Genomic DNA, 18,036 nt, shown 5'->3' on the forward strand with positions numbered 1-18,036 from the left:
AATCCATGAAGCTTTTAACACAATATACCTTATAATAGTAATATTGACGTAAGCTCACTGTAAAAAAATGCTGTGTTTTACACAATTCTTCAGTACATCTCCCTTTGGGTTTAACAGAAGAAAGAAACTCAAACAGGTTTGGGGAAAGAAAGTAGAGTATAAGTAAATTATATATTAATCCATCAGTCATTTTCATATTTGGGTGAACTATCCTTTAATGGGAGGCACCTTTAAATGAGATAAGAAAAATTGTCGACATTTTGTGTATGGCTTGTATGTATGTGTTATGTATCTAAATGTATTGAATACACTTAAAGGGTCATGAAACCCCTCTCTTTCGTTTCAAGTCTACCTCAGGTTTTCTTCAAAAAATGTTTTGAGTTGAGGATGGAGCTGGAGGGAGGAGTAGGCGTGGCATTTCATATACACATAACCACAACGTTATATCATCATAAAGATAGTTATGTTTAAATAAGCACTATGAATGCAGATGCAGCAGATAGCAGTGTAGCAGGTCTCTTGCTCTGTCTATTCCAACCATTAGCTCTCCCGGTAATCTGGAGATTTTAAATGTAGGCGAGCACAGCAGCACGCATATAGGTGTCTGTATAGTAACGAACTCTGATAAAAGACAAAGTCCCCCATTCTTCAATTCTCGTACAGCTCTCCTGACAAAAATGCTTGCCTGCAAACCAACAGATTTGTGCGGAAAATCATGCAACAAACCCTGTGGATGATGGACACAGTCTCATCCAGTAATTCGGACACAGCTCGGCAGGTCTGCCTTGCCTTCAGAAAGCACGTTCTCATGAATACTTAAGAAGCAGGGTCTTCTCATAAGAACACTCTGCTATGAATAATAATGAGAAACCCACACGTCATCACTCCAGATTCACGATACGTCAACGCCCCAAAAAACAAACCTGGAAGATTAAATTAGCTCACAAAAGCTCCAAATTATTCAGTTTTCCCCACATTTAAAGCTGACAGGTGCTAACATTGTCTTAACTGATGCTCAACAGACAGAAAACTGTTAAAATAAAATAAAAAATACTCCAGGGTGTGCTGAACCTTATGAGAGATGGTTTTATAAAGTACAAGTATCATTATAAAGTACAATTGGTACACATTGCAATAAGGTTTTAATAGTAAACGTATCTAGTTAATGGATTAACATCAACAGAAATAAATAGTTATAACAGAATTAAAATGAATGTTGTGTTTAGTAAACTTAATTGTTATAGTTTTAACCAATATCTCATGCATTACTTATGCCAAATTAATACATTAGGTTTTTGTTTTAAAATAAGAAGCTTGTTAATACTGTTGAAAAAAATATATTACAAAAATTTATGACAACAAATGTTACTGCAACTTATTTTACTTAGTTAATCAGGTTTCAACACATTGTTTTTAAGTTATACACAGTTTAACTTAATATTTTAGTCAGTTTGATGGATGTAAGTTGAAGTGACTAGAAATGATTATTTGTTTATAAAAGAAATTTAAGACAATTCTTTGGGTTGCAACAGTTGTAGCTGTGATAAACACCAGTTTATAAATATTCTTAAAAAGTCACTCAAATAAAAATATAACTGCTCATGAAGTGCCCCCTATGATGACTAGCAACAAGTCTGGTTTTCAGATCTGTTCCTCAAAACTGATGCTAAAATCAACATAAATACACGTCCAAGCCAACAGGTTTGAAAGAGAAAATGTGTGATCAATGGAAAGTTCACAGCAAGCCCATGCAGACTAAATGACTGAAGTTGTTTTTGTTTTCCCTGACTGTCCAATGTTCTCCTGATGTTCTGATATTCCTCTTCCAGATAAAGGCACGGTGCAGAAGGTCGTGGTTTTGCCGTCAAACGGCTCACTGGATGAGGATCTAATCCTGGAGGAGCTGGAAGTGTTTAAGGTCTGAGTTTTTACCAGACATCAAAGCATCTCGAGGGCAGACTGCAGGAGCAGAGCTGGCAGTGCCACAAAGCATTTATTAGAACTCAATGTTATTTTAAGGGAAGGCAGATTTTTTAATGGGAAAAAAAGATGCATGAGGTGAGAAAAAGGTTACGTCGTGAAGTTTCTCATGAGCTGCTTTAAGCTGCTTGAATTCGTCAAAATAGTTTTAGCATCATGAATCAATTTATTGACCATGAAATGCCACACACATAGCTCAGTGGGCTATTTAAGTTGGCATCTCCATACAGGCTGAAAATCTGCAAATAAATTTCTGGCAACCACTTCAAATACCCAATTTTTCATTTAAATTGTGGTTTTATTGTGTATTAATCGACATGACTAAGGATGCCCAGTTAATCAAAAGGAAAATCACCTTAAAAAACTAGTTCTAATTGCATATGGCCAGTAGTTAATAATTGAACCGATTTTTTTTAAAGTACCAAAAGTAGCAAAATCTCATTTTTCACCCACATTGTAAATTTTTATTTTACTTATTTAACCAGAAAGGTGCCATTGAGATACAACATCTTTTATCTCAGAGTGTCCTGGAACTACAGTTAAATGAAACAGGACATAGAAATTATCTAGCCATTTTTAGGAAGTTTTCTTTACATGAGAATGGTAGGGCTCTATGATATCCATAATGTGGATATCATAACATAAAGAGCATTGCTGAATCAGAAAATAAAACAATTCAGAATTTCCAATTTCTTTCGGTGAGAAAAGCTATTTTCATATCATAAATTTAACAAAATAGAAATTAATAAAATTATAACATATAAGGAATAAAAAGGTTTAATCTGGTTGAATCTTTGTTTTTGGTTATATTTTATAAAACAAAACATTTCATAGGGTTCGAAAAATTCTAATTTGTAAAAGTCCTATGAAATGGTTGTGAAAATAAACAGGTTGCAGGATTACATCATAAATTATAGAACATACATTTTGAAAGAGTTCAGAAAAATTATGAATTTCGGGTAAAACAAAATGGATTTCATAGAGTCCTACATTTTAGAGATGAAAAATGCCTTTTCTGAGTATTTAACAAAAATTGTGACAATGTGCATTACATGTTCAGTTTATAGTCATAAGGGCTTGGCAAATGATTTTTTATTTATTGTGCATCTATGAATACAGATCAATTTGACAGCATTGCAAACAACACTATTCAAAAATTCATACAACTGAAAAAAAGATTCAAGTATTAATGAAGTATATATTCAAGTTTTTGGTAAATTTTTGTTGCGTAAATCTCTTACAGAAGGTTTGTTGACCTTATTCTTCATATACAAGTCGACGTAGCCATTGTAATGTTTTTGGTTCGAGACTTCTGGTCTCATTCACTTCCATTGATTTTTAGGGGCCCTATCATACACCCGGCGCAATGTGGCGCAAGACGCGGCGCAATAGTCTTTTGGTACTTTTAACTCAGCGCAAGGGGCATTTTGAGGTGTTGCGCCACACTGTTTAAATAGCAAATGCATTTGCGCTCAAATGTGCGCCCATAGGCATTCTGGTCTAAAAAAGCACGCGTGTCTTGGCGCGTTGCTATTTTGAGAAACTGTAAATAGTCTGATCTTTAGACCAGAACAAAGTCGAACTATTGTCTGGCGCAAAGCAAAACAAGATGCAGAGCAATACGCAAATATCTTTACATATGAAAAATATATATTATTTTAAAGATTTATATATATATATATATATATATATATATATATATATATATATATATAGTGGATATAAATATAAATGATTAAAATATTACAAAACATATTAATTTCTAGCCTACATGTAGATTTAAAAACCACTGCCTTACTTTCTTCATCTCGGGAGGCTTTTTCAGTTCATTCAGTTTGCTTTTGTATAATGTTATTATTATTAGCAGAATTATTTATTATATCCATATTTATATTTGTTTTATTAAAAACTAGCTTAGATTTGTCCACCTGTCAAATTTTAGACCATATCGGGCATGGCAGGTGTATTTGGAAATAACTCAGTATTTTGACCACACTTGGTTATTATTGTTCATTTATTCGTTTGCTAGAAATTAGAACTGAATTTAGAAATAGTTTTGAAACAAATCTTTGCACTTAACAAACTAAATTAATTATTTATAGGCTATTTGATGTCTGTGCGTAAAGGTTTCCCTATCCACGAGAGCAAAAGTGAAAGTGAACTTACTTAACGTCAAAATGCGCTTATGGCGTGATGCAGCTGGCTCTTAAAGGGAATAGGAGATGAGATTATAATTGGTTTATTCTCAAAACACACCTATAACTCATTAAGAAAATAAACTCTTAACTCCTAACACTTCCGCATTGAACAATAAGGTCAAAAGGCATCAGTGATGTCTTTTTAGGTTGCCCTAAACCAGGAGTGTCCACACTCGGTCCTGGAGGGCTGGTGTCCTGGAGAGTTTAGCTCTAACCCTTATCAAACACACCTGAATCATCTAATCAAGCTCTTGCTAGATATACTAGAAACTTCCTGGCAGGTGTATTGAAGCAAGTTGGAGCTAAACTCAGCAGGACACCGGCCCTCCAGGACCGAGTTTGGACACCCCTGCCTTGTCAAGTGACTTGACCTTGTCTAAAATATTTATTTCAAGAATACATTATTACATTTTACTAGGGAAGCACAATATTGGAAAAATCTGATATTGTGTTATTTTATTCGTTCTTCAATAAATATTGCGAAATGAATACACAAGATGCACAAGATATCACTATTTGAAGGTTTTCTGGAAGCCTAACAGTATAAATGCTTTTTTTTTTTTTTTTTTTTTTTTTTACTTTGTCTTGTTTCTAGTCCAAATATCTAAAAGTTCTTATGTTTTTAACTTAAGAAGTCAAAATTTAGAGTTTTTCCTAAAAACAAGCTAAATGATCTGCCAGTGGGAAAAGTTAAATAATCTTGATTTCAATTTAAAATGTAAATATATTTGGACCAGAAAAAGACATATTCTCAATAAGAAAAACCTATTTTTGCATGAATCAAATATATTCTGTATAAATACAGTAACTAAATTCAGTAAACTTTCAGTAAACTATCATTCAGACATTTAAAGACTATTGCGGGTGTGCACATTGCAATATCGATGCTGAAACGATATATTGTGCAACCTTACATTTAACATTAACACACTGCATTAAAATGGACAAAAAACAATGAAATTTAAGCTAATTTGGAGGTTATTTAATTTGACTTCAATAAATATCCTAACTAAAAATCCTTTCCATATTTCTTTTTTATAGACACAGTCTCCCATTACCAACCTAAGAATCTCCTCTAAAAAGGTAACTACTCTACATTTACTAGCTCCTTTGTCTAGTTGCATTTTGTGTCTCGGCGCCACATATAGTAAGTGGGGGTGGTGATAAATTGTGGCGGGGGAAATGGAGTCGCTTTAATTCTGGGTAATTATCTTGTCTCCAGTCCCATGGGTTAAATGAACAGCTTTTGTGATACGTGGTGTGTTTGTGTTCCAGCAACAGCTGTATGTTAGCTCTGAGCATGGGATCTCCCAGGTGTCTTTACACCGCTGCAATGCATACGGCTCTGCCTGTGCGGACTGCTGTTTAGCACGGGACCCTTACTGCGCCTGGGATGGTCTCAGCTGTTCCCGATTCTATCCCACTGGCAAAAGGTACACACCCACACACACACACACACACACACACTCACACTCACCAATTCTCAGGGTGGCATAAATTGCCGTAGCAGTGGGTAGAAATAAACGATTAACGGTTTATTTGGTCATAATGCAGCGACACACAGTCTGGGCTAAAAAATAATTTGTGGGATTTGAACAAACCCCAAACCCCTGCATATTATTATTATTATTTGTTTTGTCACTATTACACTTTAAAGATCTCTGGCCAAAGATTTTCCTGAGTCAGATGATAAAACTCTGCAGCTATTTATATTACACAGTCTTTTCTCTCCACTTGTTTTGGCAACCTAGGTAAATATAAGCAAAAAAGCTATAATATCTTCACACTTTCATTTCAAAGATATATATTTTTCATTTATATATGTGAATTACTGACATGCCTAAAATGTATATAAGCAGTTTCTTTCTAAGTACATTCTCTTACATTTTTAACCATTTTTTTAGTACAGCTCGGAAAAGACTATAGAATACACAAGATGTTTTATTCGTACAGTTTTGAATGGGGAAAAGTGTAAATGTCAATATGGTGAATAAAGCCCCGCCTACTAGTACAAGAGCCAATCATTGATTGATATAGACTAGCATTTTTCCGGAGGAGAGGCTCGGACCAGACGCGTGCATTTCCAACAGTTTTTGGGGTAACAGACGCACTGTAATATCAACGTATAGTTGCTTTACAGATAAGAAATATATCCAGATAAAGCTTGACATGCTTTTAAATGAACAAACTACACTTGAAAACAAAAGTTTTTTAATTTTGTAATCTATACGAAACAAACGCGAGGTACAGTCAATCCTGTCAAAAGCATATCACACGACAGCAACTATTCAAACATCCACAAACTTGTAAACAAGAGTCACTTTCATTTCTGGAGACTTGCCATCAAGACCAAGTTGTGAATTACTTCTCAAGACCAGCGTGATCAGCCTAAGTATTATCCAGAGGATAATAATGTGTAACAAGTTCATAAATGAAATTGGGGTCGTGTTTTTATTCCTTTCAAGTGTGCATCCACATTAGCGACCTAAAAAAAATGCAGATTTTATTTGATTTAAACATTTGGAAACTAAACTTATGAGACATTTGTTGTTTAATATTTTTGGTGATTCCAAATATACGTTTCAAAGATGGCCGTCGAGTGAAATGACTTGTCTTAAAGGGACTTTGACTTGGGTGACAACAATAGGAACTTGTTCAACTATGACCTCCTGTTCAGACAGGGTCACAATGTTTTTGTGGTGCAAAATTCCAGCAATTATAAATAAATAAAAAATAAAATAAAAAATAAATAATAAAATGAATATTGCATATCCCACCCACTTTTGTTCCTCCTTATCACTTTCTTTTGTTTTGTATCACTACATTTGCTCCTCTGCAAAGCCCAATTTCAAATGAAAATCCATGAAATCATGTAAAATACAAACACATGCATAAATGTTTTTTTTTTTTTTTGTTTTTGGTCAGTCATAATAACAATTATTTATAACTGATTGGGATTTTTTCGCATTATAACTTAAACTGGCAACTGGGTGAGAAAATTTCAGAAACCATCCAGAAGCAGCCATACAGTACGGCCTGTCAATCGAACAGAGCAGCCCACACAATACATATTCATGAATGTTTACACTGAGGATTATTTCAGAATGGGGCATGTTAAAAACTAATCTGATACCTTAGCCAAACAGTGTCTCTTGATGTTACTCCAGATGTGTTGGGTAGGGAAAATATTGAAAGAAGGCACACCCATCACACGAGAGTAATGAAGTGGAAAAGACAGACATTTCACTCCACTGCACTTTTGACAGCTGAATTGTGTTAATTGAGATGAATGAAGCTAAAATGTGACTTTCACAACTCAGTGTGTTTTTTATAAAAATAAAAGTGTTTAAACATTTAGGAAGAGATGAATATAAAAGGTGAGAGAAAGTAAGAGTTAAAGGAAAGAATGTGTATATGAAAAAAATGCTATATTAATCCTGTGTAAATGTTATTGCAGGAGAAGCAGAAGGCAGGATATTATGCATGGAAATCCACTGACTCAGTGCAGAGGGTTCAATCTGAAAGGTAAAAACTACCTGCAAGTCAACACTTGGGCTAAGAAAATAAAAATCAAGTCCTGTGCTGAGACATGATGAGAAATTTTCATGATGGTGATTTTGAGACCTTTTTTATTTTGCAGTTGCAACTTTTTTCATGTAGATGTAAATGTAACTATTTTGATTCATATTTACATTTAATTTATATTTGTGGCAGTGTCTTCTTAATTTTTATGTAAATGCAACTTTGTTTGGTTAATGAATATTCAAATTAATGTCCACACATAATACATTTAGTTTGAAAACCTTCTTTTCCACCATTTAGCCTTCCATCTAAATTGAGAATTTGTTTTTGTCCAGGAAAACAAAGCATTTTGTAAATGCTCTCCGAATGTTTTAAATGAAATACGATGTGTTCATGTTGAGTGTACATAGGTATATACACTAGATATCGTATACGAACCCTAAGCAATACCGTCATCATATTAGTACAGTGCTTCCAGGACAAATGTCATTCGACAGCACTAAGTCAAGACCAAAGCCAATCTGAAGATTCTGGGCTTTAGCGCAGGTGTAGAAACGGGTGTAGAAACGAGCAAACAAAGAAAACAAAGCACAATAGCAGAACATTTTATGAGCAAGATTTAATTTTTTTTATGATTTTGTATGTTACAAACTATAGAAAAAGTAAGGTTATTTAAGATAATACAGTGACTTACTGCACATTTAACATTTAACAATTCACACAATCACTCGCTCTTTGTGGGCAATACACTTATTTATTAATGTAGAAAAGTGATGTAAAATTACCATTTTCGTAAAAAAAAAATAAAATTGCATACTGGGAAAGCTTCCGATCATTAATATATGTATATGTTTATATATCTATGGCTCCGGATGGCCAGTCCTCCACTGCACCTTAGTCCCACATAAATTTCAAAAGAGCGCTACCTGATACCAAAATGGCAGCTCTATTGACACATTCCTTTCAATAGACAAAAACTGCGAAGGCGACATCTAATGTAAATATCCATACTGTAGTTATAGTGTTTTATTTAGTGCATTTATAGCTTTGTGATGGATGTCTGTATAAGCTTGATACCTTTCAGTTTTATGAGATCATCCTTACTGTACACAGGCAAGCATCATCAACCAGATAAAACCCTTTGAAGAAGTCCAATATTTGTTTTGGCATGATTTGCATATATTTTTACTTGCTTTTGCAACTTTTTAAAAATTTTTATAACAATTGTGTCACCTACATCAACATCCATTAGCCACTTTTTCACTATTGTGCTAAACGGTTCTAAGATCTCTCAGGTAAACAGGGATTTTACTGCATAGAGAATTACAAGATGGCCACTTTAACTATCATAAACTGTTATACAAACTCCAGCATTTGACAAAAAGCAGGTAGGTTCAAGCAGGCTCAAGCACTAGTCATGATTTTAATTACATTAATGTTAGCCTTTTAAAATGAGTTTTACTTGATAACATTTATTGAGACTGAAATACATTAATATTGTGCAGAAGAATTTACTTTTTAAAATAATAATAATAATAATGTTAGCGACACGGTGGTGCAGTGGGTAGCACAGTCGCCTCACAGAAAGAAGGTCGCTGGTTAGATCAGTTGGCATTTCTGTGTGGAGTTTGGATGTTCTCCCTGTGTTTACATGGGTTCCCCCCGGCTGCTCTGGTTTCCCCCACAAGTCTAAAACAAGCAGTATAGGTGAACTGGAAAAGCTAAACTGGCCATAGTGTATGTGTGTGAATGAGAGTGTATGGGTGTTTCCCAGTGATGGGTTGCAGCTGGAAGGGCATCCGCTGTGTGATAAATATACTGTTGCCGGTTCACTCCACTGTGGCCAAAAAGAAAATGAATGAATGAATGAATTAATGAATAATAATAATAATAATAATAATAATAATAATAATAATAATAATAATAAACTTTATTTGTAAAGAATAATTACACCGTTGTTCTTCTACATTACAATTTCAACCAGAATTAATCTGAATACAACTGAACTCAATTTACTTGCTTGAGTTCCTAAAATGTTTATTTTTATTAAGCATTGTAACACAACACATTTGTCAGTTCCTAATTTCCTGTTTCCTTTCTAAATATAAGCTTGTTTCTAGAAAGCCACGTCTGGTTTAGAACAAAAATTTCAGCCGTTTCCAAGACTAGACGTGAATCAATCTAGTGACTAAGTATTTTGCTCATCAACAGCATATCTACAAATGGGAACATTTTGGCGTTTTTGAATGTTGCCATAGAAACCAACAATTTCAAACTGCTTCGAGTAGAATATCCAAGTCAATTATGTTAATTCTGACATGTGCGCAGCCAATGCTAATGCTAAACCGCTAACACATCAAAGTCAGTTTATCATAACCACATGCAGTTTTCCCATTCTACCATGACATTTTTATAAACATACGTATGTACATACTATACATATACAGTATACTAGCTCACTGATGTACACATTTGCAGTGCCTAACTAATGCAGATTGAGATGCTGCCTCACACATCTTTCTCTCCTTCTGTCTCACATGTTTGTATCATTTTCTCCGCCCTTGCGAAAGACGAATCTGTCACAGGACCAGAACACCTGCTAATTTGAATACAATTGGCACCAATACTGTCAGTGATCCAGATGACTCAGTTCAACACTTGGATGCATGCGATTTATTTAATATCAATCTTAACGAGCAGTAGAAGCATTTTCCCAGCTGCAAAACAAAAGTAGCATATTGTCAAGACAGATGCTGAATGTATGATATCATTGGCCAGTGTATAGAGCACTTATCCAATTACACGACTTATATTTTAGTGTATACTCCGTGAACTCATCTGCAGTTGTTAGAGTGAGAGTACATGGTTTGATTAGTATGCGCTAAGTGTGTGAGAAAGCTGGCTAACGCTTGATGTCTTGTTTCAGCCTACAGGAACGCAGTGGAGATGACTCAGTATGGAGTCAAAAACAACACCACCTTCCTGGAGTGTCAGCCGAAATCTCCCCAGGCCTCGGTTAAATGGCTCATTCAGAGAGACAACGATCGCAGGAAAGAGGTCAGACAAACCTGTCCAAATTGACACAATGTGACACACAGACAGTGATACTCAATGTCAGTTATGCTCACTGAACTATCGTTGGTGAAATATCATCAAGTCTTTGCTATGATTTATCAGCAACCTGGAGATTTAAACCGTTAATGCAAAACTAGAATAAAAAAGGGTAATAAGATCAAGACAAATATATATATATATATATATATATATATATATATATATATATATATATATATATATATATATATATATATATATATATATATATATATATATACATATATATATATATATATATATATACATATATATATATATATATACATATATATATATATATATATATATATATATATATATATATATATATATATATATATATATACATACATACATACAGTATGCCTTCATAACAATTAACACAAATATTATACTAAAATTGGAATATTTACACACACACTTTATAAAATTGTGCTTATGGTAACAATACTCTTACATTAAAAATTATATTCTAGAAAAATAATAAAATTATTATTATATTATATTATATTATATTATATTATATTATATTATATTATATTATATTATATTATATTATATTATATTAATTATGTATTAATTATATTATACATCATTCAAAACATTTATATTACATAAATACGTATATGCATGTGTGTTTATGATTTTAACAATTTGTTGTAAGAAAAAAGCCCTGTTTACAGAGTTTAGTAACGTAAGTATTTGACTCTTCTAAAGCATAATAATACTATCATTTGTTTGCAGATATTTAAGAAACATGCCAAGTGAACATACTTGTTTATGTGAAAAACAATGCTGAAGTCAGATATTCTGCTTTGAAAATGTGCGTTACATGCCGGAACGACTGTCTTGGTTTTGGTAATTTAACCAGCCCAATTCTAGTTTATCCAATAATATTTAAGCACCCCGGGTTGTCTTGGTGGAAAACCGTGTATTTCAATCATTTAGTCAGTAAGGCTCTCAATGTGTGCGTCCGTGACCAAAATGCGACCTACAGTACAATGAACAGTAGCAGACTTTGAAGTAAAATACATAAAGTAGTTATTAATTAGAAACAATATAAATACTATGAGCGTAAAAACTAGGTGAGAAGGTTACATTGTAACCTAGTGTCCTAACAACACGTTACTTGAGGGTAGAGTTTGCTGCAGACGAAACACAACAAAAATTTAAATATAGTTATCTAGAAGCACAGAATAATACACTGCACTCCATCTAAATCGTAAGGTTTAAAATCTAATTAATACATATTAAACCTCTTTAACATTATTCAATGTACATGCTGAATCACTGGTATGTGCTGGCTTGCATTAAAGTTCCATTTTAAAGGGTTTATTTTATTTTCAAGATCTGAGGTCAACTATGTGCTGCTGTTTATAGTATTATGTCAATAAATGTAATATGAAATGACATTCAAACTCGAATTATTAGCATTTAACACTGAATAAAGCACCTGAGGTGTACCAGAGGTAAACAATGTTAGTTTATCCTGTTGTTCAGCTGCAAGAAATAGAAGCCGTTTCTAAAATATAAATTCCAGGCGTTGATTAGGACAAAAACTCCTTTTAATATGGAAAATATTCTTTCTATTGTGTGCCGTTGCTTTCATTTAGAACACGGTTTAAATCGACAGTCAGGCACACTGCTGTTAATTAATCTGGCGTTAATCAATCTTAGTGTTGTCAATCTGGCAACCTGCACTTGCGTTTGGTGGCATGGGTAGGTTTAAGGGAGGGTCAAGGTATAAGGGGTGGTCAACAGTGTATTTACAAATGTAATCACAAAAGTTAATTACAGATGTAATTACATACATGTATTTAATCAAGCATAAGTACACAGTAAATACATGTATTTACACAATAAGTACATTGTATTCTATTGTATTCTATTAATTCCTGTGTAAGTATATATTAGTTAAGGACACTTAATATAAAGTGGGACCCAAAAACTGCTATATATTTGCCTAAATGTTATTTTAGATGTGTAACATTTATTAAAACAGCATTCACTTAAATATTTGACTATTATATACACAAGCATATACATTTTGCCGGTTTTAAATACAAACCTAAAAACCATCTAAATGCTGTTCTTCTCTTTCGTAGTATTTCTTTATTCACTAAAAGTCTTTCCTCTGTCTGTCTGTGTACAGGTGAAGCTGAGTGATCGTGTAGTGTCCACCAATCACGGTTTGCTCATCCGCTCCGTTCATTCCTCAGACCAGGGTCTCTACTACTGTCTGGCCACAGAGAACGGCTTCAAGCGCACACTGGCAAAGATCCGTCTACAGGTGCTGAGCGAGGCTCTAGTCAGCGCCCTCAGCAATAAACAACAGTCTCCCTGGGGCTGGACAGCCAATCTGCACCCCAAAGCCCTGGTGTCGGCCTTCAGTCCAGCTGAGACGCTCGCCATGCATCAATACTGCAAAGAACGCAAGCAGATGCAGAGTTTGCAGAGCATACAGAGCCCCATGAGAGGAGATCTGGGAAAACTCAAACCCCTGCTGGACCACAGGAAGAGCAGGAACCGCCGAAATCACTTACAGCAGGACTAAAAGTGGATGGAGAGATGATGGAGGAATAAAGACATGTTTTAGGAAAGAACTCGAGAGGGAAATAAAGGAGAAGTCTCCTTTGCTATAAACTGGCTTTTTTGTCTTCTTCAAGCTCAAAGCATCTCAGGTGCTTCCTGTAGAACAGTCTTATATAGAGGAGGAAGAGAGACTCAAACACACATACAGGCACTCAGTTTGTGTTTTGCTTTAATGTATGTGGATGCAACATTTCAGAACAAACAAAGTAATGCAAGTCCGTGGAAAGTCCGGTGAAATTATTTGACGAGCACGGTTTTCTTTCCCGTGTTGATGCATTTCATATTTAAACAGAAAGTTGGACACTTTGAAAGACTTGTCTTTAATTTTAGCCAATAACCTGATTAAATGTTTATGTAATACTTTCTAATACTTGTCAAGTATTAACAAAAAGGACAGTCTCATTCTGGAGAGCATCTGATTGGACAAAAATTTGGATATGCCCCTAAGTGCAAAATCAGTCATCTTTTTTTTTTTCATCGTCTTTTTTTTTTTTTTTTTGGAGAGAAAGAGATTTTAAAATGTTTATATAATTTTTATTTTTGTTGTCATGATTTAGGAGTAACATGATTTCTAATACAAGGTAAATAGGACAGATCATCTGATTGGACAAAAATGTGTATACGCCCTCAAGTTTTTTTCAGGGAGAGATATACAATTTTAAATGTATCTAGTAAAGGTTTATTTTGTCAACTTAGAGGAGTAAACATGCTTTAGCTTCACAGTTAACAGATAGAGATTAAGGGTGTTCTCGTACTTGGCTATCCGAAAAGGGCCAGGCACACATGACCCCTATTTCCCGGTTTGTGTGACAAGTGTTAGTGCTCTGAATCGGGCCCAGGCATGGTTCAGTTGGCCGGCCCTGTCTCGGTTGGAAGAGGTGTGCCAGAGCGCAGTTTGGTTGGGCTTTAACAAGGTACGCTTGTAATCTGAGTGCAAATCACGCCTGAGCACAAAACTAAAGATGCAACGTCACGTTTAATAGACTGTTTCATCTAAATTTATTAATCAGTCTTTTCAATGAACGTGAAACGTCATGGTTTATTAAACATAAACCCCAACAGCTGCCACCTTCAGCAAACCTGCAGCACAATGACTTACATGAACATTTATGAGTGTCAAAAGTAGAGGATCTGTTCAGCAGGAGATTTGATTGTGTATCACTTCATTTCAAACTACTTAAAATAAAATAAAACAACTGAAGCAATCTTCACTGTACTGAGCAAGAGTGCTACTCATTTGTTAAACTATACAATTGCATTATCGATGACGCAATCATGCTCAAACTTAGAAAGTAAAATAACAGTATGAGTGCAGGCAGAGGGGGAGAGGGGGACAATTGCACCTGAGCATGGTTCAAAACAACCGTGTCTAGTGTGAGTACACTCTAAAACCCTCAACATATCGGTTTTGGTTTCTAATTCATACATAATAATTGCATAAAATTAGAATCATCAGCATATTATGCTTTTGGCCTTACATTTACATATACTTTGTTACTATACATACACTATGTGCACTATACTAGCAGTGTTTTGAGGTCTTTTAAACTCATTTTTAAAAATAATTTTATAAGAATATCACAGTATTGATTTTGTTTTAGGTACACAAATATTGTGAACAAACACTGACTAAAAGCTACACATTGTTGTAATCACAAGTGTTGTAGACATATTTTTTTAGCAACCCAAGCTTGGTCCAAGCAAAAGTCATGTTTACGGCAACAAATCTGGATAATACTTGGGTAGTTTAGGTACCAAAACTCACTATTAACTAGTTGGTTTATAACATGCACATTATTGAGTAATTGGCTGCTTATTAGTACTTAAAAACAACTAAACACAACTACAATAACTAATATAAGATACAAATTCTACGTTTTTTGAGCTAAAAGTCATCGTTAATGGTTTGTTAACAGTGAAAAATAAAGTGTGACCCAAATTTGACTTTTTGTTTTTAAATTTCCTTTGAATATAGTAAACTTCTATTTTACTACCTACGACTACCTACATAAGCTTCAAAATGGCATGAAAAATAAACAGTTTATCTTTGGCCTCCCCACATGAGAATGATAACTTTATTAATAATTTTGCAAACTTGAGCTCATATCATGTAGAGCAAAAGCTTGTTTTTCGAGCAAATTCATTATTTATGGTCACAGAATGGGAATATTTCTTGGAAACGTAGACCAAAGTACATCAGGCCAGCTGCACCACAGATGTTTATTCGGGAAAAGAAAGGGAGAGTAAATTCTTTGGAGATATTTCAAACTGTACCAGACAGGTGCCCATAAAACTGTACTGTTGTGTAGTTTTCCCAGTATTTTGCCTCAGAAAACCTTGTTAGTTCAAAATGTGTAGCTGTTTATGGATAGTTCACCCACACAAATGACAGTTTGTCATCATTTACTCACCCTCATGACCTTTCAAACCCGTAGAACTTGCACCGTACATGTTCTGTCCTTTATATTCTTGAACATTCTTCAAAATATCTCCTTTTGGGTTTCCTGAAAGAAAAGAATGACATGAGGTAAAAAGTTAAAATGTTCTTGCTATTGGTATAAAATGTGAGAGTATGTGCACGTTTTCCTCTTATTAAAATGGTATGCTGAACCAGAATAAAGATTATTTGTAAAGTACTTAAGCCCCAGCAGTGCCATAGTGTTTGGATCTCTTAAGAATAGGCTCATGGAGGCTTGTGATCATGCATATTGTTTAATTGTTATTCCTGCACATGTTTGACGATGATGGGAATGAATGTCTTGTTAATGTATTCTGGTTTGTGCACATTTGTAATGTGATTGTGACGTATTTTAGATGATGTATAGCATTGTACAGCTTTCAGTTTGGGATTACTCTGTCTGTGTAACTTATGTTTTTGTTTTCTTGTATTTTAATAATTTAAATAGTTTAAAAGCTCTAAAAAACAAAAGAGAAGTTCAGTCACTCTTCAGTTTTGCAATAGTTTTCTTTATATGGATTTTTTTATATGGATTTTAATCACATACAGATTGTTTTTTCCCACCTGACACGTCTGAATTTAATTTAATGCCAAAATTTTCGACCGAATCTGCATTTTGCAAAAGTATTTTTTTCTGTGGCATTTTGTGTGCTCTCCAAAGGGCATTTTGAGTAACAATAATGTTTTAACAATATTCTATAGCAAATATGCTGTATTCCCTGTAAATGTTAATGATAATTTTATTTTATTAAATGTCTTGATTTGTGTATACCTATTTATTAATGATATAAGCCTGAACAACTGCATTAAAACAACTTCAAACTTTTACATGTGTCAGGAACTCTCAGTTGAATAACTAGTTCATAGTACTGTATTTTATTTATATTAAATGAATAACATTTGTAGTAAAAAAAAAGTAACCTTTGGGTCATTAAAAAAGTTATTAAAATGGTATTAAAAGTAATACTTCAATCATTTACATGTAACATTTTAATAAATACCCATTTTAATAACAAAGATTTCTTTACCAGTATCAGCCCTGATTATAACTAGTGATGATTTTTAATGGATAAAAAGGTTATTTTCTATATATTACTGGCCAAGATAAATCAATGATCAGAAACAGCATACTTTTTGTGCAGTACCACATTAAAAAATACAACACACACACACAAACACACACACGCACATTAGTTTTCCCAACACACACATACAAAACAGACTGTTATCCACATCAGTGCATAATTTCAACACAATTTATTAACATATCTATTCATTTATTAACAAATTTTCCAGTTTTAAAACCTGTTAATGGAAATGGAGGCTTATTAACAAAGAAGGTATGGCATTTTGCTTCAATGGCACTGGGATTAAATATTAGGATATTTAGTTTTATTGGGTTTCAACAGAGACGTTTTTGTTCTGAACACAGGCCTACCTCGTTTTGCCTTTATACAGTATATTTATGACAGGAAATATAAGAATGAATAAATAGCAAATACAACAAATTTGTTCAGAATTATACTCATTTCTACTAAATTACCGACATTTGTACTGAATTCGTGCTGTCATCTGAGTGCATAGCTTATATTTGTCGATAAAATTTCCCGTTTTTTTTGCTACCTTGAAGAAACGTACATGTAAGACGTATTTTTATGTCCACAGTCCAATCAGTCGCTGTCCGTCAAAAGAGCTGCTCCAGCCTGTTTTAAGAACAGCTTCAATGAGTTAAATACCGCTTTTGGCTAATTAAACTGATTAACTCGTGCCTACAGGTGATAATATGCACCGTTATCACGACCATGGTTTTAACGTTGTACAGTTGCCAAAAACAAAGCACAGTGGTCAATATCAATGTTATGAAGTCATAAAGTTATGAGGCTACTGTTTAAACAGCTGATACTGTGTTGGCTATTAATACATGTATTCTATTTAAATTTATTACCATAATTACAATAATTATTAATATCATTATTATGAGCCACAAGTTGTAATTCATTATTCATTCAAATTGGTATTAATTACCTTTTGAATAGCTTTAATACTCGATTTTTTTGCGTATAGAATTAAGATAAAAGCTCTAAAACCACCAGACCCCTGGAAATACCTAAATAATGTTTTTTTGTTTTGTTTTTTTAATGGCAAATTTGCTTTTGATAGCATTTTGCAGACTTTTTTTTTTTTTTTTTT

General features: G+C 33.8%; 2 protein-coding genes across 2 annotated transcripts in view; one reads left to right on the top strand and one right to left on the bottom strand.

Moving 5' to 3' along the window:
- The window catches only part of sema3c (sema domain, immunoglobulin domain (Ig), short basic domain, secreted, (semaphorin) 3C), an 84,514-nt gene extending 67,842 nt beyond the window's left edge, over positions 1-16,672 (top strand). The window contains exons 13-18 of the mRNA XM_017355318.3: positions 1,830-1,918; positions 5,220-5,261; positions 5,454-5,611; positions 7,636-7,703; positions 10,627-10,757; positions 12,949-16,672. Of these exons, the coding sequence (XP_017210807.2) occupies positions 1,830-1,918; positions 5,220-5,261; positions 5,454-5,611; positions 7,636-7,703; positions 10,627-10,757; positions 12,949-13,350 (890 nt within the window). The 3' untranslated portion in view covers positions 13,351-16,672. The remainder of the gene's footprint in view (positions 1-1,829; positions 1,919-5,219; positions 5,262-5,453; positions 5,612-7,635; positions 7,704-10,626; positions 10,758-12,948) is intronic.
- The window catches only part of kdm7aa (lysine (K)-specific demethylase 7Aa), a 248,464-nt gene that overhangs the window by 157,478 nt on the left and 72,950 nt on the right, over positions 1-18,036 (bottom strand). The window contains exon 5 of the mRNA XM_073945593.1: positions 15,800-15,892. The gene's annotated coding sequence lies outside the window, so the exon portion shown is untranslated. The remainder of the gene's footprint in view (positions 1-15,799; positions 15,893-18,036) is intronic.

This window comes from Danio rerio, chromosome 4, assembly GCF_049306965.1.
Source record: "Danio rerio strain Tuebingen ecotype United States chromosome 4, GRCz12tu, whole genome shotgun sequence".
NCBI lineage: Eukaryota > Metazoa > Chordata > Actinopteri > Cypriniformes > Danionidae > Danio > Danio rerio.